Source organism: Leptinotarsa decemlineata, unplaced genomic scaffold (genome assembly GCF_025532065.1).
Source record: "Leptinotarsa decemlineata unplaced genomic scaffold, Ldec_3_MD MMD2_tig00002082_RagTag_RagTag, whole genome shotgun sequence".
NCBI classification, from domain to species: Eukaryota; Metazoa; Arthropoda; class Insecta; order Coleoptera; family Chrysomelidae; genus Leptinotarsa; species Leptinotarsa decemlineata.
This window is the reverse complement of record NW_027412573.1, coordinates 5,243,451-5,269,461: the sequence shown is the minus strand read 5'-3', so window position 1 is coordinate 5,269,461 and position 26,011 is coordinate 5,243,451. Positions and strand designations below refer to the sequence as shown.

At 36.3% G+C, this 26,011-nt stretch overlaps 1 protein-coding gene across 1 annotated transcript in view; it reads right to left on the bottom strand.

Moving 5' to 3' along the window:
• LOC111516467 (O-acyltransferase like protein-like) overlaps positions 1–26,011 on the bottom strand; it is a 58,033-nt gene that overhangs the window by 20,358 nt on the left and 11,664 nt on the right. Inside the window, exons 3-9 of the mRNA XM_074176881.1 lie at positions 25,168–25,391; positions 21,003–21,088; positions 15,655–15,848; positions 12,487–12,659; positions 11,326–11,494; positions 9,568–9,758; positions 3,236–3,383 (exon numbers count right to left, since the gene is read on the bottom strand). Coding sequence (XP_074032982.1) covers positions 3,236–3,383; positions 9,568–9,758; positions 11,326–11,494; positions 12,487–12,659; positions 15,655–15,848; positions 21,003–21,088; positions 25,168–25,391 — 1,185 coding nt within the window. The remainder of the gene's footprint in view (positions 1–3,235; positions 3,384–9,567; positions 9,759–11,325; positions 11,495–12,486; positions 12,660–15,654; positions 15,849–21,002; positions 21,089–25,167; positions 25,392–26,011) is intronic.

Genomic DNA, 26,011 nt, shown 5'->3' with positions numbered 1-26,011 from the left:
CCACCCTAGGTATATTCATAGATATTGAGGGAGCGTTTGATAAAACAACCTTTCCAACAATTACCCAGCAACTACACTCCAGGAATGTACCCCTGGTAGTAGGAGAATGGATACTCCAGATGCTCTCTAGCAGAGCAATAAGCATTAATGTAGAAGACATCACAGTAAAAGGACTGGTCATGAGGGGATGTCCACAGGGAGGGGTCTTATCACCCCTTCTCTGGAACATAGTTCTGGATACCCTAATTAATCACCTTAACAAAAATGGATTCTACACAATTGCATACGCAGATGACATAGTTATCTTGCAGACCGGCAAATTTGTAAACACACTGTGCGATAGAGCGCAGGATGGGCTCAAATTGATAGAAACATGGTGTAAGGAACACTCACTGTCGATCAATCCCAAGAAGACTGAGATGGTCCTTTTCACCAGGAAAAGAAGTTTAACGAGCTTAAAACCTCCTGAAATCTTCAAAAGCCAACTAAACTTCTCTGAAGAGGTGAAATACCTTGGTATTATCCTCGACAAGAAGCTAACATGGAACTCTCATCTACAGAGTAGAGCAAAAAGAGCATACGTGGCTTATGAGCAATGTCGGAGGACAGTGGGACGCGCATGGGGTCTTTCACCCCGTGTAGTCGCCTGGATCTACACTGCAATAATAAGACCTATGTTAACGTATGGAGCCATTGCATGGGGACCTAAAGTTCTACAAGCAACGGCCATCCAAAAATTATACCAAATACAGCGACTGGCTTGTTTAAACATCACAGGAGCCATGAGAACAACACCAACCGCGGCAATGGAATTAATCACGGGTCTGACCCCTCTGGACCTGTACGTTAAGGAGGTTGCGTTAATGGCCATGGTACGATTGCACACGGCTGGTGTAAACCTAGAAGTAGGAATGGGTCGATTGAGGTTGGGCCTGTGGCAGAAAGCGCTTACTGCGCAACCTCTGCTGCAGGCAACAAGTGATGCAATTGAACCCAGGTTTGTGTTTAATAAACCCTACAAAATACAAATCAAGCAGAACACAGAGTCAGATGTTACAAATGCAATAAGGATTTATACAGATGGCTCAAAAACCAAAGAAGGCTCAGGATGTGGAGTGTACTCCAGATCACTAAGCCTAAGGATTAAGTGGGGAATGGGAAGAAATACCAGCGTGGTCCAAACAGAACTGGCTGGTATCTCAATCGCCACAAAAGAAATAACCAAGAAAAGAATTTCTGGCAAAAACATTACAATCTGCACTGATAGCAGACAAGCACTATTAGCCTTGAACAGACACCGTGTTACTTCAGGGCTAGCACTAGAGTGCCACGAAGATTTAGCCAAAGCCTCGATAGATAATACCATTATCCTGAGGTGGGTTAAAGGGCACAACAGGAGTAAAGGTAATCGCATTGCCGACTCTTTAGCCAAGGAAGCGGCTGGACTAAGAATTTTAGGACCAAGTGGCACCCACGGCCTGATGACTTCGACAATTGCGGAACTAGTCAAAAGTTACACCCATGCTCAATCTCTAAAGAGATGGGATGAAATCAAAGGATGTAATCTTGCCAGGATCACCTTGGGCGACCCTGGGAAGCTGGCGCCGAAGAAATATCTGGCGATGACCAGGAAAAATCTACGCCTTACAGTAGGATTTCTGACTGGCCACTGTCAGCTAAGGAAACACCTACATAATATGGGGCTAGTGGACACACCTCTTTGCAGGATGTGTGAACAGGAAGATGAGACTGTCAGGCATGTCCTGTGCGAGTGCCCGGAGTTATCGTCAATAAGAGAGTGTGTGTTCGGCGAGTCTTGGCCTACACCTGCCGATATAAAGGAGATGTCTCCCAGCGACCTGTCCACCTTCCTGGAAAGGACAGGATGGACGACGACCTAGGAGGACAACTCCTCGGGAGGATGTACAATGGGTCACATGTGGCCTAAGTGCGTGGGCTTACACTCACCCTCCCTACTCTACAGATACAGATTGCTGGTTGACTTTTTACGATAGGTTGCCTCATATGTTTCGGGATTTGGCAACCCTAGTGTTGCAATCTCACAACTGACAGTTCTATCGTAAAGTTGGACATTTTTGAGCTTATACGTACTCAGAACATTTTAACATACGCGCGCTATTTGTGTTGTTTACAGTAGCTTAAAAGATTCATGTCAGCCCAAAAATGTAATTAAATCGTGAACATTTTTGTGCGATTATTTTTCACAACTTTCGACGTGGATTGACTTAGCAACAGTGCAAGGATGAACTCAATTCAATTTTTGGCAATGAAGCTCCATCAAGGACCAGTGACGAATTTCTTGAAGGTAGTCCAAAATCAGTTGTTGTTCCGAAATCCGTTGATGCTGTGCGCGAACTGATATTGCAAGATCGTCATGTGACCTATCGTGAGATTGAGACAACCTTAGGCATCAGTGAGACCAGCATACATTCAATATTGCATGAACATTTGACAATCGCTCAAAAAAAGGCTCGTGTCGATTGGTCGAATAAAATGCTCAAAAAATACGAGCGCGGTGCTTCAAAACACGTCTATGACATCGTGACAGGTGATGAATCGTGGATTTACGCGTATGAGCCCGAAAGTAAACAGCAGTCGACTGTATGGGAGTTTCAAGAAGAGCCAAATCCACAAAACTTGTTCGCGCACGAAGCACTTCCAAACAAATGGTTGCTTGTTTTTTTCGGAAAAACTGAACATGCCGAAACCGTACCACTAGCACTAGAATAACGTAGAACAGTCCATTCTGAGTAGCACATAACCATTTGTTTGCCAGTTGCCTTCCAAGAAATCAGGAAAACCAACCGCCAAAGACGGATCACTCTTCACCACGACAATGCGAGCTCTCACACATCGGCTCAAACAACTGCATTTTTGAGTACAAAACATAGATTTGCTTAGTCATCCGCCGTGCAGTCCTTCTTCTTCTTCTTTTCATTCCCGCACGTAAAAAACAAACTGAGAGGTCAACGTTTTTCGACACCTGAAGAAGCAGTTGCTGCATTCAGAATACATGTTATAGAGATACCTCAATCAGAGTGGTAAAAGTGCTTCGACAGTTGGTCCAAACGCATGCAAAAGTGTATAGATCTTCAAGGGGAATATTTTGAAAAACAATAAAGTGATTTTTGATGATTAATATTTGTTTCTGTTCTCTAATCCCGAAATATAAAAGGCAACCCTCGTTCCTTAAAAAAATATATTTTAAACTAACCTTATTGCAATGAAACGTTTGATTTTTGTAGCGATGAAACCAGTATCCAAATAACAGACCAACTCCAAAACTGCCATAGTTTATGTACATGCATGTGTACAAAATATACAACTGGTAGGAAGACATCATGATTTCTAATGAATTATCACTGGAAAATAAGTAAAAAATTATTACAGTGAGATACTAAGTCTTTGTTCATTTAATTTCCTTTTTAAATAATATCCAAATACGGAGTTCAATACGATTTGATTGGAAACATTATTAGAAATGTTGGAAAGAATCATATTCCTTGAAGAGATGTGAGAAATCCACTTGAAAGAAAATCGCGACACGTATTTCGCTATACGATACTTTTTTTGAATAAATTATAGTTGTGGTTGAGTTTTTCTCAAGATGATCCCGACTGACGCCAGCGTATAATTATAATAATAATGTTTATTTGTACTAGAATAAACATGATACATTATACAAAATACGACTATACATACAGTGCATTTCTTTAATGTCCCCCCCTTTTATTTTTCGAACGGGTCAACTTAAAAAATTGAAATTTGGGATAATGAAATGAATGCATGAATACTTCATTTTGAAAGGAAATTGACATCTGGAGAAAAAAATTGATAAAGAAGGGGAGGTCCTGTATCACATCTTTTTGAAGATCCTGACAAATGCTCCACAACCCTAGAATATAATGTCAATATCTTCAACTACTACAAAATGGGGGAACTTTTAATAATTTCCTAAAAACATTGACATTTAACTACATAATATGAGGTGATAAGCTTAAGGTCAGTTCAGAAGATGCTCGAAATGGTTGCTTTGAACTTCTTGACATATGAACAGCCTATCCGATATTTCACGCCGAACATTTTCGATTACAGTAACGTCAATATCTATACAAATATTTATTATTCTCTGCCGTATATCCAATATTGAAGCAGGTTCAGATTCGTACACTTTTTGATTCAAACAGCCCCATAGAAGAAGTCCAAAGGTGCCAAATCTGGTGAGTGAGCTGGCCATTCTGTAGGAGCTCGACGGTCAATCCAACGACCGGAAAAAGTAGTATCCAAATAGATTTTTACTTGTCTGAAGTAATGTGGTGGTGCTCCATCTTGTTGGAATACAATATCCATATCGAATTCATTAGGATTCGCTTCGACGATTTCAGTGATGAGAGGGTCAACAGTAGTGTCCAGCACATTCAAATACAGTTTCCCTGTTAAATTTTGATCAATAAATAGAGGTCTTACAATATGGTTTCCCAATATTCCTGTCCAAACGTTAATTTTTTTTGGATATTGGGTATGTGTTATCCGGAAAAGGTGAGGGTTGGTGTCACTGCATTAACGGCAATTTTGTCAGTGAACATTGCCGTTAAAAAAAAATGTACATTCTTCACTAAAACAAATATTGTGGAGATAGGCAAGATTTCTTGCAATGGTTTCCGTCATGATTTCGCAGAATTCTGTTCTTCGATCAGAGTCATCTTCAGTTAATTGGGGTACCATTTTAATTTTGTATGGATGATACCTATACCTCTTCAAAAGTCCCCCCACAGCAGAAGGAGACACCTCACAAACATTCGAAACGGAATAAATAGACTGTTCAGGATTTACTACCATCTCACCAATTATTTATTTGCACTTGCTGTTCTTACGGAATGGACGGATGACCTGGGGGCATTTTGTTATTTATCCTACCGGTAGTTGTGAATTTGGATACAAGTTTCTTCAAATATTTTCTACAGATAGGACGAATCGGAAAACGTTCGGTCTCGTGAAAGTTGCACGTCGCATCGTAAATAAAAATCGCTACAATTTTTTTTCCAATGGACAAGAATTGACCATTTTGAATATTGTTGACGTGGTACCTTTCCACTATTAAAACCGAAAACTAAATGAGAATATTCTAACTTAACAATGATGTTCATTTTTGTCGTACTGACATTTTTGACGTTTTTATGAACAAAACATAACTCAACATGGAATTGCCATATGGCAGATAAAAAGGAATATTTCCAGAAATATCGATATAAATGTGTTTGTCTTCAGGAAATTATTAAATGTTACTCCATTCTGTAGTGGGTGAATATATTGACTACATATTCATATGTAGTGTGTTCGTCAGGAGCTTCAAAACGATGTGTCACAAGACCCCTCTTTTCATTCATTTTTTTTTCCAGATGGCCCCCAGTCGCCATCTTGAAAGTTTCCTCTGTCAATTTCACTTCGAAATAAAGTATTCATGCATTGATATCATTATCCCAAATTTCAATTTTTTGAGTTGACCTGTTCAAAAAATAAAAGGGAGGGCATATTAAAGGAATGCACTGTATAAATACAGAAGAATGAACAGTGGCATGACAATATGACTGAAGCTTTTGCGGCCGAGGTTTTTAGTGTCATCACTTTTGGACACCGTCGATTTCTGGAATGTTTTCCTGACGTTTCGCTAACGTAAGTGGCTAGCTTCTTCAGGAGTTTATACATCCTGAGGTATCTCCGATGACTGGATTTTATGACTGCGTGAGGCATATTCATATTGACTCACGTTAATTGACAATAACATTCATCGACTTTTTTTTACCTACCGCCGAGCTCTTTGCTATTCTTGAACTTCTTAGAATGGGATTTTATATTTGGTTGGGGTTCACAGCTTTTTTTCAGTTGGAATTATCCGTGTGTTTGTGAATCTCTATTGCCTACCGCACCAGTCAGCTATGGTATAGCAGGTTGGAGGAAATGAGTTTTGTGTTTTCAAACAGAATCCTGTGGTTTCCTCCACTAAGCGCATGGTCCGCCACAGTTGACTTGTCCGTTTGACCTAGTCTGCAGTTTCTTTCATACTTCTTCAGCCTTGTTTCCATGGGTCTTTTGGTGGTTCCGATGTATACCGTCCCACAAGTTCACGGTATGCGATATACACCTGCTGCTGATAGTGGGTCTAGCTTGACTTTAGCGGACCAAAGACTCTGTCGTATATTCTTGGTGGGTTTGAAAAACGTTTCAATGTTGTGTTTCTCCAAGATTATTCCAATTCGGTCTGTGACCCTACGGATATACGGTAGATATGCACGTGCAATTATCTGAGCCTCCTCCCCATTTTGACCCGTGGAACACTTCAGTTCTATGGCCTTGTTGACCTCGCGTACACTGTATCCATTCTATCTGGGGAAGGAGGCCAGAATGGTCCAATTCAGACTGGAAAACTCAGCGAACTACCAAATATCGGACCGAACAGAAATTTCGGAACATGTGGAGGAGCACATATTGAATATGTGCATGACACCCAAGTACACATTTAACACAAACTTCACGGCCAAAATCATAAGCTGTGAAGAGTGGAAGAGCATTAGTCATCCCGAAAACATGTTGGAAAAATCATCTGGTATACAGATGGATCGAAGACCAAACACGGAACGGAAGCTGGAATATACCGAGCGGATAAAAATTCAAACTACAGTTATCCGCCAGGACTATACACATCCGTCTTTCAGGCGGAAGTGTATGCTATCTTGCAGTGTGCAAGGCTTATTAAATTGAGACCTCAAAGAAATGGGCGGATCAATATTTTAACAGACAGCAAGAGCGCACTAGGGGCTTCAACAAACCCGAAGGTGACATCAAAACTGGTCTGGGAATGCCATGAAGAACTGAATGAACTTGCAAACAGGAAGAAATTAACTTTGTACTGAGTGCCAGGGCATTCAGGAATCACAGGTAATGATAAAGCTGATGAATGCGCTAGACACGGATCACCAACTTCATAAATAGGTCCTGAACCAGCACTGGGGGTACCAAAATCATTTGTACGAAACCAGATTAGGACATGGACCAATAAGAAGCACACAGAGTACTGGACAAAAGTACCTGGCAACAAACACAGTAGAACCTTCATTAGGGAACTGTCCGAGAAAAGAACCGAAGAACTATTTCAATATAGTCGGGATAGGCTCAGAATGATGACAGGGTTACTAACCGGTCATTGCCTGCTCAGAGGACACCTGAATAAAAATGAGGCTGTATAACGGAGACCTAAGCTGCAGATTATGCAACGAAGGGATAGAAACAGCTCTACATATCTTATGCGAATGTGAGGAACTGAATCACAGGAGACAGACAATATATGGACGTACGAAATTACGTCCAGAAGAATATGACGAACATCTAACAAGGAACCTGTACAAACTAGTACAGGGAACAAGACTGATGGAATGAGTGTCATGAGAAGATGGGAGAATAAACGCAATAAGCCCAAGAGGCTGCAGTGTTTTCTGGAGAGTTGTACTGAATGGACAAGTCAGTCAGCTCCCAAAGGACAAAAAAAAATTATCTCAAGGTCACTTGATGACGTTCCAGTTCTTTCTCGAGATGCTCTGGTTCACATATCCTTCGAGACCGTTCAGTTGGAGTAGATATGATTCTTTGCTTCCGACTGGGATGGTGGTGATGGTGCGTACAGGTATCTATCCTTGTGCGTGTGTTTTCGATACTCATCGTTCGATGAGTGCACCTAAAAATGATATCCGCTGGTCTTGTTCAGTCTCGATGGTGAACTTGATGCTGGGGTGTTGAGCGTTCAAGTGGTCTAGGAAAAGGTTTGAAGCATTCATTCCATGTTTTCAGATGACGAAGGTATTATCCACGTAACGTAACCATAATGCCGGTTTCAATTCAGAGGTGCCAATTGCCGTCTCTTCAAAATTAGTTGACTATCACTGAACTAAGTGAACTTTCCATCGCCACGCCATCTAGTTTGCCATAGAAGTTACCCCTCCATTTACAGAACCTCCCCGTGAGACTTGCTCTGAAGAGTCCGATGATATCACTCGGAAACAAGTAGGCTTGCCCCCTTCAGAGAGTCTCCTAGTGGGACATTGGTAAACAAGGATACAACATCGAAGTTGACCAGAAAATCTGTCGGCTCTATAATTTTTCCAACGAAGTCTATCAAATTCTTGACGTAGGAGTTTGTTTTTCCGACATGAGGCTGGAGGAGCGAGACCAGATGCTTCGCCAAGTGGTAGGACAGCGAGCCTGGGTGGAAAAGTAAAAAAAAGGGTATGTTTGTTTAAGTCTGGAAAATGAGTAATACTGACAGGATAAAGGGTCGGAGAAGATGTTTAACATTGATTCATCATAATAATATGCCATTTATTTGTGTTCATTCCAATCTTTTCTTCCATTTGTCGTTTGAATACATTATTATCCATATTTCTTATGTTATTTTGGTTGAAAGTTCCAGATTTTTGGACCAAAAAGCTACTGTGTCTCTGACCAATCAGTTTCATACATTTTGTAATGAATTCCAGAAACACTATATTGGGAGATTTTCACTAATCATTTCCACAAAAAGGAAACATGTGTTTCGCTATAGAATAGATTCTTCAGGCGTGAATTTTGTGAATTTTCATTAAGTATCAGCCGATTCTATCACATATATTTTGTTATAAGACACTATAATTTCGTATTCGGATATTATATGGATGATCTGTATCTTTTCGTTACTATTTCATTTTTATACATGTTTATCAGTATCACTATGTAGGTAATATAATTATGGATTGTCCTAAATTAAAAATCCTGCTTTTAGGCAATTCATGTGGGATGTTATTTAAATTCGAAATTGAATGTAAATCAAATTGTCGACTTCATATTTTCAAATTTAGAGAAAAAAAGAGTTCAGAGAAAGATTTTTTTTAAATTTCTCAGTACTACATCAATATTTGAGAATATACAAAATACATGTGTTTAACACGTTAAGATAACACTTAACTTTCAGATACTTTATTCTGATGATGTCCTAGTTTATCTTGTTTTGGTTTGTTTTTTTTTCGAGAAAATTCTACGTATATTGATTTTAGTATACAAAATACTTGTAGAATTGAAGTGATAGTTTGATAGCATAATAAAACAAATATTGTTTGAACAGTTTAAATAATTTTGGTTCTTGGTTTGACAGTTTGGTTCAGTCACTTCGAGAATTAATTGAAATCATTTTTTCTGCGACATTATTATTTTGTTTTTGATGAAATAAATGATATATTCCTATTAGGTAGGATTGAATATTATCATGGACATAGATTCAATCCCCAGAATTTCATATAGTTTAAAAGAAAAGAGGAGAGTTCAAATAAGAGAATTTGGAAGAGGAATTATGAATATTTTTCACAGGGAATGTGTGTAGTTTTGAGAAATGATAGTTTTTTCTAATACATATATTCTAACCAAGTACAATTTTTCTTTTGATATCCCTGAATGTTTATGTTACCATAAAGTAAATGACACAGAAAAAACTGTTCATGTTAATTTATATTAAAAAATACTCACCGTGTGAAATGGGGGTTGGGATCTGTTATGTTGTGGAAATATATTGAGCAAAACGTTATCGACCAGAAGAATGTCATGACAAAGATGATCATCTTCTGTCCAATCTTGAATTTGAACATAAAGTAGTATATCATCAGAGAAATCACGTAAAACTGGAAGTTGTTCGATAAGTACCAAAGTCCTACGTGACACTGAAAAAAGAAAACACGTTGAAAAGCTGGTAAAACCAAATTCAGAAATCACAACTCGTCACCTATAAAATATAGATATGAAACATGAAAACAAAACGGCGTTTGGAAAAAAATCATTCAGACCATACGATTTTTAGTTCGAGGGATATATCTTTCTAGCACATTTTCAATCTCATATAAAATAAGGAATCAAGTGATACCTTGACATTGATTTTCTTTCCCAATTTTTCTTTTTCAAATTAAATTCATTAAATAACAGAGATCATAATGATAACAATTATAATGTAAATTCATTCTCCATCAGATATATCAAAATTGAATGGGGTTCGTCATAGCTTGAGATTGTAGTAAAAAGAAATATACAGGGTGTTTGTTTGAAGGTGGTATTGAGAAAACTTGACGATTTAGGTATAGGGACATGATATATCATCTTGAAGCATTTTTCATCATCTTTCAATTTACCGAGTAATATATAGGGGGTTTCATTTGAAAAAATTAACTTTTGACTACTTTTATGCACAATGGAAATAATAGTAATTTTAGCACGCCCTGTATGATATGGAGTCGATTTCTTGGTGTTATTTGAATATTTCTAGTTTGTCCAAACTATCATCAAAATATCAACTTTTCATGAATTGGGAGTACTGATGTACTTAATTTCAATTAAGGCTATGTTTTGGACCATATTTAGCACAATTTATTTTTTATCTCGAAAACAGATAGAGATAGGCATAGTACATTATCAACAAAAAAGTGATAAAATACCAGAGCGATTCCAAAAATGTATTAATATACGGGGTGTTATATTTGAAAAAATATAGTTGCTGGGACTTTTTGATGGAAGTGGCAAAGCCGCAACGCTGAAAATATTTTAGATCGATAGAACAGGTAAGGAAATGTGAGAGGTGAAATTTTCAGAAAAATCATGCTTTGCGTTTTCCAGAAACGTCTAACCTACCATTGACCGTGAGTCACGCTGTATAAGTACGGATTATATACATAACTTGCAATCTATATCGGTGAAAAAACATTTCGGTTTCGTGTTACGAATTAGAAGCTTACATTCAACAAAAAGTTTCTCAGAGCTTTCAAGATTCTGTTTATTGTTTGGGCATTTTTTAATATTGAAATTGAACTGAATGATCTTGAAATCATTGCTTCACATGAATTGTAGTGCATTCTCGTATTGCTGAGAGATATATGAACAATTTTTCTTGAAGAGTATTGATTTAATGGTTTTAAGGAACTATTTCAACATCCAGACATCGGAACTGTTTGTAAAGTGCCTGAAAAAATAACTATTACCATCTCTAACGTATTAAAAAAACACTTTGTGAGATTTTCATTAAACAATTTTACAAAAACGCAACACGTGTTTCGTCATACAATGGCTTCTTCAGATGTGTCTTTACACGCCTTAAGACAGGCCCGAAAAAGCTATTGTATGGCGAAAGACATGTTGCGTTTTGGTAAAATTGTTTAGTGAAAATTTCACCGCAAAGTGTTTTTTGGATACGTTAGTAATGGATTTTCATCAAGTATCGGCCAATTTCATCAAATATATTACCATATCAATTGTATTCAGGAAATTGTTGATTAGCAACAAGGATGCAAACCAGTTCTTCTGGCAAGCATTATTATCAATCTCGAAGAAATTTATAGGTGCTGGAGCAAACAACGCTTCCTTCCACTTGCTTCTTTCCAAAGCTATAACAAAAATGATGACGGGAAGAAACCTGAAAAAAAAAACAATTTTATTAATGAAGGTTCATTTCTTTTACTTTGAAAGATATAATACTCGTCAAATAATTTGAAATTGTTCACTACATAATTTTCAAAAAATATTTTTTCTGAATATATTGCTGCGTTAAGTGAAAGAAAAGCAAAAATTTGTATTACTCAGGGTGTTATTCATTGTTAATGAGGGTTAAAGATGATTGATAATGAACGAAAAATGCCCAATTCAGTCAGGGTACCCAGTTTAACAAAACTATAGTATGCCCACTGACTATATGTGAAAACTATAGTGTTTTACCATTTGCAATACGAAGAATATTGATTCAATTATTGCCGATGAAGAAAATTTTGGATCTTGTGTGATTTTTCCATAATTTATGGATTTCTCACTGCAATTTCGTCATCTTGCACTGAAAGGTAAAAAAACATAATTTATTGCTGATGAATAAAGCTAAAAAGTCAATATTCAATGAACTATGGAATACTCCATCTTTGAAATTATTTACTACTTTTCAAAAAAGCTAAATTCGTTTATGACTTGTCTAAAAATTCACGGAAAACTGATATTCAACTATTGAAAACTTCTGAATTGCATGATAATAATACAAAAATTTCCAATGATTTTCATCTTGATGTAATACATATTACCAAAGGAAAGAAGAATCCGATTTCTAATTGTTGTTGTTATTTTCCAAAAATATCAAAAACAATTTTTCATTTCAATTATGATCATCAAATTAACATTACTTGAATATTGGGCTCGTTGATGAAATTAATCTAAATTTCAAAATGGAATATCACAAATTATCAAATTGAAACACTTTTTTCACAAATTTTACTGGAACTAAACGCGTGTTTTGCTTAATCATGTTGAATTACCAACTATAAACTTGAAAGTGTTAGAGTCTGTTACTGGTAATGCTAAATTGTTGAGCGAAACGCATGCCATGGCAACGTGGCGAAAGGAAAAAGGTGTTTTGTTTTCACCTACCCCATATATTTCAAGAAAATCCTCTTCATTATGAACCGGAACGTTAATTTTCCATTTCTGTCTATTTCGTTGTACACCATTTTTGCTGTTAGCCATCCTGATATCATAAAATTCGTTTGAACTAACATCAATCCTCCATTAATTATGACCTTATTTGACATTTTCAGGAAAAACTGAAAACAAACTGAAATATTTGAATGATTTTGCGTATGATTGGTAGATGTCGACTGTTTTGTATTTCATAGGTGGTATGAATGAAGTGTTAGCAATGAAGAAAAAGAAGAAGAAGAGTAATAGGTTAGGAATAAATGATTGCATGTTCCCCGTTGTAATGGTTGTGTTATCAGACGCCAGATAACATGTATTGTAAGCAAGTGAATATCTTCTAAAAGTGAAAAACGAGTTCTAATTTATCACGAAGAAACTACCATAATGAATAACATCCATAAAAAACTTGCAAATAGTATACAATTTATTAAATAGTACTATATGGGACGAAAATTCTCAGGTCTAACATCTAGATGGCGTTAGTCTTACTGTGTCTATCCTAATTACCAGTTTCATCATTACAAACTGATACAATAGAAGGGAATTATTTTATTCATATCTATTTATTTATTGAGCAACAGTTACGAATTCTTAAATCTACTGATTTCTGGGCATTATTTTCCAAAGGCAACACGTCGTAAATATAATTGTCCCTCTGTTACATAATGATAATCCGAAGTGTTCACAGTCAGTCCTTGGCCTGCAAGCAAGGAGTTCTACAGGGGTCTATACTCGGACCACTGCTTTTTCTTATTTATGCGAATGACTTGATACAACACCTATACAGTCTTTCGAAGGTACATATAGTTGCATATGCAGACGAGTCAAATTTTCTGGTCACTGATCGTAATACATTAGCACTTGCAGAAACAACAGAATCCATAAATGAGAAAATAATGATAAAAATCATTCAGATCTAATTATCAGCAAAACAGCATTAGTAAAATTCTCAATGCAGAACACGACGTAATCTTTCAAAATATATGAAGATAGCCAACTGCAGGTGACATCCAACCCAGAAACAAAAATGCTAGGTCTAATTCTAGATCATAAGCTCAATTGGAGTCCTCATTTAGATCCACTATGTGATAAACTACGAAAGAACTGTTATGCACGGAGATTTATGTCGAATCATTGTGGAAGAGAGGTTCTCCTGAATCTGTATTATGCTGTATTGGCTGTCACTTGCGCTGAATTCGGGTATGAGCTCTTATGCTGAAAGAGTATTTATTTTACAAAAGCGCACGTTCAGAATAATTGCTAGTTAAGGATGGCGATACTCATGCAGCCCCGATACATTCCGGAGGGTGCGCCAGCACCCACACCGTGGGGTAAGTGATCATAGAGCCCGAGAATCTTGTACTCTGAGCAAGCACAGTGAGCCAAAAATGACAGCCTTCTGCATCTGTCCGGCTAAGATTTCTACCTTAGTATGGCAAGCTAGTATGGTTTTAAGATTTGAGAGTAGAAAGAGCAGCATTTCACCAAGGACTCCAATAACCAGAGCAACCATCTTGATAGAGTGCTCTGGATAGAGTCTGCGGAGTTCGAAGAGAAAATCCCGATATTTTATTAGTTATTCCTTCTCTTTTCTGACGATATTCGTCTTGCCAGGAGCTGAAAACTACACGACAAATATAGTTTTGGTCTGGTGGTCGAGAAGGACTACATCAGGCTTATTAGCTTATATGAGCCGGAGGGTGGTGAACGAATAGTTTCGTTAAATTCTCGTTCCCACACGCTTCTCGTTCCCCACAACGGGCGCCTCGCGGCAGGCCCTGCACCTTGTGTCAGGAACCTCTATACACATCACGCGACTGCGGTATACTAAGGTGTTGAAGACATCATCTTGGCAAGCCATGATGAACCCTTCAGTTTCCGACATCAGCCCACTCGACCTGAGAAAAGCGAACGTCAGGCGCTTTGAAAAGCCAAATAAATTGTATTATTATCATTATTATTACTGCAAATGTTGAATTCATTATTCAAAAAACTACTTCTATATTATTTTACTCTTTTAGGGAAAGGTGCTTCAGTTTGACCGATATAAGCTTTGCGACAAGAATCGGTCAAAGTCAAAGTCAATTTTAGGTAGTCTCAAGATGGAGTAGTAGAAAGCCAAAAACTTCCTTTCCCTAGAATGAAATATTGTTTGAATACGTTATAAAGGAAGTTCATCAAGTATCAGACATTTTCATCACACATATAATAATAATTTATTTGCTCATAATATTTGGATGTACAACAGAGTGGGAACCAATAATAGCAAATGAAATGAAAAACCCATAAAAGGTGAAACCTTGTGCATGGGTATGGTATCGAAATATAAGTCTGATCTATAAAATGTAATAATAAAATATAACAATAAAAGTGAATTGAGTATGGGAGTATAGGTAAAGTTGGGCGCCCACAAAGATATTATTTTATTTTTTTTCGTTCATTTTTATAAACAAATATAAGCAGTATTTGTATTTGTGTGAAATGTATTTTGAAGATTTCTTGTGTCTCTGTATTGTTAGGGTTCGATTTGAATTAAACTTTTGAAATTTCTCTTTGAAAAGCTTCGAGAATTTCTTCGTGGGGCTGGTTGAATATTCATATCTTCAACTTCTTTTTGTATTTTCACTTCATTTGGGATTTTTCTGTGAATTATCGGACATAGGTAGGAAAGGAATCTTTGGGTTTTGTAGTTCCAACCTTTGGTTTTCTGGTTGTTTGGTTTTTCAGTCGACTATTGTATGGATGGTCTATTTGGGGCAGTTCACACTTGTGTTGGTGATGGTAAAATGCAAGATTGAGAAAGTCTAGTTAATGGATTGTAAATGGCTTAGATTGTTGGAAGAGTTTATCTGACGGAAATCTGTAGTTTTTATTATACATTATCTTTATCAGTCATTTCTGTGTCACTTCTAGATTTTCAATATAGTTTTCAGTTTTCCCACTCCAAACAAGTATGCCATAGTTTATATTTGTTTGGGCTAGGCTTGCATAAAGTATGTTTATTTGTGCCGAGTCGTAAAATTTTTATTTTATACAGTTCGAATTTTGCTATCAAGATCTCAATTTTTTGTTACGTATTCAGCGTATTTGTGCCATCTAAGATTTTGGTACCAGACTTACGTTTTCCAAATATTTCTCATTTGTTACAAAACTGAAAAGACCACTGGATATGGTGTGTCCGATAATAACCAAAGTCATTGTGTATGTTCTTATTCCTTGTACACATTTCATCTGATTATAGTCTGGATTACCTATGGGTTTTTTTAGGTCTATCCACTGGCTCAAAATTGAAAAATACGAGAGGAGATTTCCACCTGAAAAGGTATTGAATGTAAATTATAATGTTCAAATTAAAAGGGGTATATAAGGTGTTACTGAATAAGTGTAAAAGATTTAAAGAGGTGATTCCTCATCGAAGAAAAGATAGGATCTTTCATATAAAGAAACTTCATTGGAGCATCCCTTGTTAAGATACAGCCCCTTAAAGGGGGTACATAAAATTTGTATAACAATTTTTTTCACAAGTACTGAAAAAGTTACAATATTGAAATTGACCTGACGTTTTGTACTACCAAAAAGACACTTAGCTAGTAATTTATTTGGTTTACCCCATAGTTGTAAGGGGTGGAAAACGCAACCCCTAAAATTTATTTCTAACGTAACTTTTTGTCTTATTATTTGTTTACCATTTAAAAATTTATTTCCGATAGCCTGTTTCATTCTAAACAAAAAATGTCTCTTGGGTTTCTTGCCCAAAATAAACCATTTCGCAGCAAAAAATTATTTTACAAACAACTACAGAGATACATCGTCATAAACGCGAACTGGATTTATTGTTATTTTGTAGTTAGTACCTGCATTAAACGATAAAAGGATAATGAACAAAACTAATTTATTAATAACAAAACGCACAACATGTAGAAATCATAGTAAATGTTCAATATGTCTACTTTCAGACATCACGCATGCGTCTAGACGTCGGCGTATTGAGCCACGTATTCGCTCAAATATTACTGGAGTCTCTCTGAGCACCCTGCACGCATCGATGATGCGGTTTCTTAAGTCCTACACATCGCGAACAGGAGTACGATAAACCAAATGCTGTAAAAGGCCCCAAATAGAGAAATCGAGAGAATTGAGATCCGGGGATGGAACGGGCCAGTGCTCTGGTCCTCCTCGACCTATCCACTGATTTGCATATGTTTCAGTTAAATGCTGACGTGCTACTTGACTAAAATGGGCGGGAGCCCCATCAAGCATAAAAAACATATCCCTTCTGACGCCAAAGGAACTTCCTCCAGCAGTACTGGATGCACTTCTCCTAAAAATTAAACGTATGCCTCACCATTCAATCAAGGAGGTAGAAAATGAGGCCCAATTGAATCATCCCCAATAACTCCAAGCCACACGTTGAGATCAAACTGTTCTGTAATAATCTGTATTGAAAATCTGTATTATAATCTGTTTTTCCGTTAATCAGCTGTCGCCCCCATACGAACGATAACTCTCAGAAGTTGAGAAACTTGTGCGAGCTAAGGACTAACGGGGTCTTATTTTTAAATGTGTGATTCCTAACACGGTTGCAGAATCATCCCATTCTTGATGGTTAGTTTCGACAATAGCGTGAGGGTTTTCATCAGCCCATATGTGGTAATTATGAAAATTAATAATCTTGTCCAGAGAAAAACTATATTCGTCTGTGAATTCTATCGTCTTCAGAAAGTCACAATTTCTTCTAATCATTTCCAGCATTCAATTGCAAAATTCAAGATGGTTCGGAAGGTCTCGCGGTAACAGTGCCTGTACTCGTTGCAGATGGTAAGGGTATAAGAGTTGTTAAAATTCGAAATATCGTCATATGATCAACATTTAGCTGGAAAGCAATCTTTTTAGTACTGGTAGTAAGATGTTCTTCAATCAAAATAAGGACTGCTTTCTCAAGCTGTGGTGTTCGTACTTCTCGATGGCGACCACAATCCTGCGTTCTTTTGTCGAATGAACCATATTCTCGTAATCGTTGATGAAGTCGAGCAAATATTCTATGTGAAGGATGCTGCCGTTGAGGATACATTTCAGCATATCTTTTAGAAGCTTCTAACCCATTCCCCTGCGACAGACCGTAAACGTAATATCAGCCATTTCCTCATCTGTGTATGCCATTTTGACAACAAGTGAATTATTAAAGTAACAAATTAAGAACAGAACAACAACATACAATTATTATTGATTCAATTTCGAAAATTCACAAACTGACAGCGTCAGACCAATTTTATTGTCACTATCGCTAATAGCGACCTACTAGATAGATTAGTTTCGTATTTTCGCATTTATGACGATGTATCTCTGTAGTTGTTTGTAAAATATTTTTTTGCTGCCAACTGGTTTATTTTGGGCAAAAAATTCAGGAGACATTTTTTGTTTAGAATGAAACAGGCTATCGGAAGTAAATTTTCAAATGGTAAAATAATAATAAGACAAAAAGTTACATTGGAAATAAATTTTAGGGGTTGCGTTTTCCACCCCTTACAACCATGGGGTAAACCAAATAAATTTCTGGCAAAGTGTCTTTTTTGGTAGTACAAAACGCCAGGTTAATTTCAATATTATAACTTTTTTAGTGCTTGTGAAAAAAATTGTTATACAAATTTTATGTACCCCCTTTAATCTTATCTTAACAAGAGATGGATGCTCCAATGAAATTTCTTTATATCCTATCTTTTTTTCGATGAGGAATCACCACCTAAAATGTTTCACACTTATTTAGTTACACCCTGTATTTTCATGAGAGATTTTTGGGAAATAAATGATTTGACTTTTCATTTCTCCATCTTTCCACAAAAAAAGTGTGAAACTCTCAAAGAGAGGAAGTTTGCTTGTGTTTTGTCCTTAAGAAAATATTTTCAAAATAAACAGTTTACAATGATGTGTAGATCATGCAAATAACAACTTTCAGACATAAACTATGAGAAAATGTCCTTCCAAAACAAATACCCCTACTTGAATATTGAATTACAAAAACTAAAAATACTTTCGAAACAACTTCTCATTTGCATTATCTGCAGATCAATGTGAGAAGTTCATTTTTAAATTTTTCTGATCATAATTTAGTGTTGGGTGCAATTCAACATGAAAATTATAGAAATGAGGAATAGTTTTTTACATATAGAAATTTTAAGCGAATCGACAGACAGCTGCAGCTACTGTTATTATCACCTTCTGATGACATTTTGTTTTTTCAGGATATTAATGACAAAGTTGAATATTTCACTGATTTGATGCTACTCATATTTGACAACAGTAAAAATTATACAGTACAGTCCATCTCGTCTAGTGCTTATATATCTTTTGCTGGAAAAATCCTCACTTATTCACTTTGTAGTAAATGTTCAAGAGGTAGCGAAAACTTATGTGAATTTCTGGAACTTCATCTAGCTTTTCCTAATATGAATAATAACCAGTCCGTGCAAAGCTCATTGTTAAATCATTTGAAAATGGAATTTTCAACAGGTGATGATCGACTGTATTGCCAAACATGCGCCAAACTAACTGACTGTTACAAGGAAACAAGTATAGCTGAGGCACCAGTCAATCTAATAATAACACTGATGATCTTCAAACAAGACTCAACCTCTGACGGGTGCAAGAAACTCTTTGGAAGGTTCGAAATAGATGAACATTTCAATCTAGCAGACCACTATTATAATATTCATGCAGTCATTGTTCACTGTGGTTCTGGCGTTGAATGTGGTCATTATTACGCCTTGGTCAAAGACGAAACGGACTGATTTAAGTTTGACGATAGTCGTATCACGAAGTGTTCTGGCGATGCATTGAATCTATTGGAGCATCTGGAGATACCCTTCATTTTGTTTTATAAGAGAGAGAAAATTGGTAGATCAAGATCTTCAGATGATGTGGTGCTGCAGGTTTTTCCGGGTTTTCCTGCAGCTGAAAAAGCAAATGCGCCACTGGAATCAATGAAGTCGGCCGGAGCGCCAATTAATTTTTATTGTTGTTTTTATTTTTATCGTTGTTTTAATTAATTAGTGAAAAAAAGTAAAAGTAAGGAAGGTTCAACAACCATTGCTCTCTGATAATGTGAAAATGATAATATGTCTAAGGGATAGAGTTCTTAGAATAACTTATTTCGAGATCAATTGCCCTAACACCAAACCGATATTTTTGCACTCGACGCGCATTTCGCCAACAAAGTTAGCCTCCTCAGGAGAAGAAAATTGAAATTGAAAAGTTGATCAATTTTCTTCTCCTGAGGATGCAAACTTTGTTGGCGAAACGCGCGTCGAGTGCAAAAATATCAGTTTGGTGTTAGGGCAATTGATCTCGTAAAAAGTTATTCAACTTTCTCACCAAAGGTTTCAATCTCATCGTTATAAAGTTCTTAGAAAATTCAAAAAACTAAGAACGTTACTGATTGGAACTATTATAAATTACTTGAAAACCAAATCAATATCATGATAAGAAATAAGAGAAAAGCATATCTTAATCAGGTTATAAGTAGTAACCAAAATAGTAAATTATTATGAAATAAACTTAAAGATCTTAATATATATTCTCGTAAAAAATAATTTGCCAGAAAGACTTAATGATCCTATTTGTATAACAAAATAAGATTTCGTAGCGATGTACATACTTTAAATTTGAGGTGCTTCAGTTGTAACATATATAGTTTGCATAATAATATTTCACAAAAATATAAAGTTAGTAAAGTTTACTTATCTGAGTGCTGTTACAAAAATATATCATATCTGCTCAATCAGAAAGTCAATGATGGTATTGCTTTTATACTTCTGAAAAATTTTCAGTGCAAACATTCAAAATGGTTTTTTTCCCTTTTCTTTTTTTGTTTTTTCTCCAGTTTAGTTTTCTTTTCAAGGCAGAGCTAAGATCAACAGTACCCTTCCGATACATGTTGTTTCTAGCCTCATTTGTAGTTTTTTTTTTATAAGTTTTATTGATTGAATAATAATTGTATTAATGTGTAATAAGAAACCACAAATGAATATTATATTATTATATTAATATTAATAAATTGTTTGCTTCCTTCCTTTCTTCGGCAATTTCCCAAATATTTTTGTATGAAGGCGAAGTAGTCGAAAACCAAAACCTTTCTTTTCCATTAATCATAATGATGACAACGATTTGATCTGTCAGTGGGAAATGATGCCATTTTCGGACAATAAAAATGGATTATCAACGAACAAATCGAAAATAAAATCGAAGCTATTGATATTCTATTCGATCAGGATTTTGCAGTAACTAGTTGGAATGCAGATTACATATTTTTTCAGAAACAATTTTTTTTTGCGCAAATGATATTTTCTAGTAGCACTTATTCAGTTTTTGAGAAATAGCACATCCTTATCTCTTTTTATTTCAGAAATATCCCTCCTAGTAACGTTTGACTCTGAGACACTGTATATTATAACTATTATGGTGATAATACAAACCCAATTTTCCTTTCTGGTCACGTGGTCTTAGAAAATCAAGTATTGTTGCATAAGTGACTGCTCCGAAATATCCTATCAGAGCTATCCTGTAATCAAAAATATTTTTAAAATGTTTAAAGACTAACGTTGAAAAGAATTAGGTGTTCATACGACAAAAAGTAACAAAGTCAATTCAGTATCTGTCTCAGATAACCTTTGATTCAAAATCAAGCTGATTATGAATAGTATACAATTTTTTCCCGGCATGTTGTCATGATCGACTCGTGTGATTTCTTCATCGTTTTGTTAACAAGTAAACATTTTTTTGAGAGTAACTCTTATCCAATATACACATTGTATTGTAATATAAAACAACTGTTTTCTTTGAATTCTCTTTTGAGATCAATATTATTTTCCACGAGTTCAAGTGATCTCTTGATATAGTTTTTCCACTGTTGAAACAGGGTTTTGAAAAGCTTTTTAAATTTCTTGGGGTGATGAAAGCATTTTTTGTTTAACGTAGGAGAACACTTAAAGTCGTCAGATAATTCGAAAGAAGTATATTTTCATTTGATTTTTTTTTCTTTAGAAGTTCATAGGTGAAATTTATACTAAATTGCAATTGATGGATTGGATATATCACCATATATAGGATTTTCCAAAAGGGACTCCCGAGCTTTGACAATTGATAACTGCCATCTTGTTGAAGCGCTACATCTGTCAAATTAATTGCCATGGACGGATGTAGCATTCAACAACACGTGCAAATGATGAAATTGTTTTATCAAAATAGTTGTTCTGTTCGGGCAACGTACCGCGCGCGTCTCCAATTTTACGGTCGCCATAATCGTCCTACCGAGAGGACTATAGACAATGTGGTGGATGCATTTGAGTTCCTTGGTTCAGTAAATGATCGACCGACACCCGTACGTCGATGAAACACAAGATCTTCCGAAAACATTGCCGTTGTCTGTAAGAGTGTGTAGGAGAATCCGAGACAGCCGATTTCGCGTCGCTCACAACAACTCGGAGTTTTGCAGACCACAACATGGCGACTTTTGCGTCGTGACTTGGGACTGCATCCGTACAAAATTCAACCGACCCAGGACATAAATGATTCAAGCAGACAGACCATTTAGACACCCACATTTTCGAAACATTCATTTTTATATTTCTTTCATGGTAGCGTTTCTTTTCCTCTTCATGTTTACATTCAGCTAAATAGACAAAGTCTATAGCAACAGAACATGTTGAACCGTTTTATTTATTTAAAGTTCTTTTTCAATCAAAATATATCAGTAGGGCGTTGAACTGATCACTAACTATTATAGTCGATGGACTGCCTTTTTGATTGATTGATTGATTGATTGATAGCACTTTATTTCCAACAGGCATTCACCCAATTACAGGAAATGTACAAAGGTGTTGATGAAAATATATGCAAAACAGTATAATTAGTTAAAAAAAAAGATTGCTACAACTGAAAGGAAAATAAGTAGAAATAGAAATATATCACAAGAAGCGAAAAGAAAATGTGATCACAGTTAAAAGGTTCTAGTGAGAATACATTTCAGAATAAAACTTTGAGGACTGTGATTAATATCGCACATATCACATATTGAATTATAGTTGTTACAAAGTATTGACACTGGTGCTTTCAAACTGTTATTTGTTCTGACAAGATTACAGTAAAATGTCGTTTGGTATCTGGAATTAAGGCGTGGGGTGCGAAAGTTGATCATTTGTAAAAGAGGGGCACACGAGATCTTATTGTTTAGCAGTTTGTGAAGAAAGGAGATTGTGACAAAAATTCGTCGTGTATTTAGAGATATTACATTAAATTGATTCAGAAGGATAGAATAGTCGGTTCCCCTCTGAGGATATATTCCTGTGACCTTGAAAGACAGATATTTGAAAAAATGTTTTCGAACAGCATCAATATGATGTATGTGGCAATTGTAAATTTGATACTATATTAACACGCCATATTCTAGTTTAGACCTCACATAGGCATTGAACAGTGTTATAATCGTATTAATATTCTTGAATTCTCTGGTACTTCTTATAATAAAGCCCAACATTCAATTCGCTGATGAAATAGCCTGGTCTATGTGAAAGTGAATTTATAATCAAAAGTGATTCCAAGATCTGTCATCTCATTTAGTCGACTGACTGGAATGCTGTTGATAACATAAGAAAATTCTATTGTATTCTTTTTTCTAGAAAATGATAAAATGTAACATTTCGATATGTTCAAACGTAAATGGTTTTCGAAACACCAGTCGAATACTAAATCGATTTCATTTTGTAAAATTAAGCAGTCTTCATAATTGTCAATTACTTTGTATAGCTTCAGATCATCAGCGTAAAGAAGTTTTGGGCAGTTCATCATTTTCGCCAGGTCATCAATGAAAAGCAGAAATAAAAGAGGTCCCAAGTTCGAGCCTTGTGGTACCCCTGAGCTAGGTGTGTACAAAGAGGACTGAAAACCTTCATGTTCTACGTATTGCTTCCTATCAAAGAAATAGCTTGTGAAGAAATCAATTAAACTTCCAGAGAAGCCAAACTATGATAGTCGCTGAATGAGGATGTAAAAATCAATTTGGTCAAACGCTTTTTCGTAGAGATTGCTATCAAGCTGTAGGTCCTCAAGAATGTGAGAAATCCAATTATAATCATGCTATGAATGTTGCAAAACGTGAGCATTTGGTACACTCTGATTGTTTCACCGCTTAGCTAGCTGGGTGACAGGACACCACGTGACAATTTGGTGCACTCTGGTTGACTGGGAGAGCTGAAAGGCAACCTGACTGGTATGATGACGTCACTGTCTGCCTGAATTGGGGCAATTCCTGTCCTGTTCGCTGAAAGGGCCTGTAGCAGTTGGCAACTGACCCTAATTTTCATCGAAAAATCATCGATGAGGCCCATTTCTTAAAGAATGGGTACGTGAACAAACAAAATTGTTGAATCTGGGATGATACCAATCCACATGAGATCCAATGCATCCCGAAAAAGAAATTCTTTGGTATGGATTTTGGGCTAGCAGCTTCAACGGTCTATATTTCCTTGTGAACGACGTTGGACAGGCCATTACAGGTCGATGATTATCAACTTCTTTCGGCCTGAATTGGATCATTTGTACACCAAACCATGTGGTTTCAACAGGACGGCGCTACGTGTCACACTGACAATCGAGATCGTGCGATATAACCTTGCTAGATTTTTTTGTGGGGTCATCTGATGTTGCAGGTGTATGCGAATAAGCCACAAACCACAGCGGTCCTGGAAGCCAATATAACATATGCCATCGGTCAAATTCAGCCTGTTTTATGCTCCAGAGTCCAAAAGGTTCCAAACAGTACATCACATTTACGTATGGAATTGAAAATAACACAATATCTAATATTAGGATCTAATTGCATGGACCTCTTCACCGCAGGTAATGGTCTGTCTAGATGTAAATAAAAGCTGTAACTTAGCTGTTAGATTAGGTTTCATCTACCTTCTGATGATGCTAACTGGTTGGCCAAATGCGAAGGATAAAACTTTCGTTCTAATGCGGTGAAATAATTTTTAACGTTATCTGAATTCATTTTATTCATTGTCGATAATATTTCTGAACGAATTCACCAATTTAGGTACCTTTTATTTTTTATTCATGTTCAAAAAGTTTTGATTACAGTAAGTGAAAATCCATTAATGTCAGGAATTAACAAAATAACGTTTGGAGTAAGTAGACACACAGAATGTCAGAAACTTTTTATATTATTTTTTGAATTAATGAAGTTTTCAATCGGGCAATTTGTATTATCTGATTTTTGATTGGTGTCACTTATACTCGATCCTCAAAGAATTTAAGATATTCAATAAGCTTGGAAATCATTTGTCACAATAATTCGAAATTGAAATCAAATCACTGATGTTTGATATTTTGGTATTGTTCTTCTCGCAATGAACAGAAATAAAAACTGAAAAACCAGAAAAAATAGTGATTCAATTTTATTTTGCAATTATTATCACAAATGTCACTCGCAGGTACAGCAAGAACCATGATTGCCAACAATGAAATAAAAATTTGGGCCACCACGTCAATCACAACGATAGTTCTTTGACGATCCTTCGTTCTAGCTACATATTTGGAAAGTTTTCCAGTCCGAAAATGATGAAACATATTCATACTTACATGACGATATAATCGTAAGTCCTCAAAGTGTCCCGTATGGGGTATTTGTAGCAAGACAGTGAGTTGAGGTGAGCTTTCAATGGAAAATCCTTCAGGTTATCGTTTTCATTTTGTGTAGCAATGTGTTTCAATGTCTCCTCATTATTATCTGTGAGTTCATTCGGAAGGCAGCGAAATCGATACACGACATCACGGCTGAAGCAGTGTCTGTAACTTCTAGATTTCTGCAATAGGAATTGATGTAATCTTGGATTGAGTTTTTTTTTTCATGATATAAGTGAACTTTGGGCGTTGAACATCAATGAACATGAGTGTCGATGACGGAAAACTCTGTTTCATCAATGAAACATCACTTTAGAAATGTTATTGAAATATTTCAAAGGCAATGGAATTCTTTTCACCAAGAGTTCCGAAACGGAGGGCCTAGGATCTTTAAAACTTTGAGGTGGGGAGACACATTTTCGGTGCGGGTCAGATATCTGGGAATGATACTCAATTTCAAGTTGACCTGGAACCAACATTTTGAAAGAGTGAAACTAGAGGCGGAAGAGATAAAGTACTAGTTCACAACCCACTTCATCCAAATCAGCATGCACATTCTCCGGGTAGGTCTACTGATTCGGCTCTTCACCATTCGGCCCTTCGCCATGTAGGAGTCAGAATCAAAAGATCATTGGACAACAAATAATCCACCCTGGGTATATTTATAGATAAAGCGATAGAGCAAAGGATGGACTCAAATTAATAGAAACATTGTGTAAGGAACACTCACTGTAGATCAATTCCAAGAAGACTGAGATGGCCCTTTTCACCAGGAAAAGAAGTGTATCGGGGTTAAAACCTC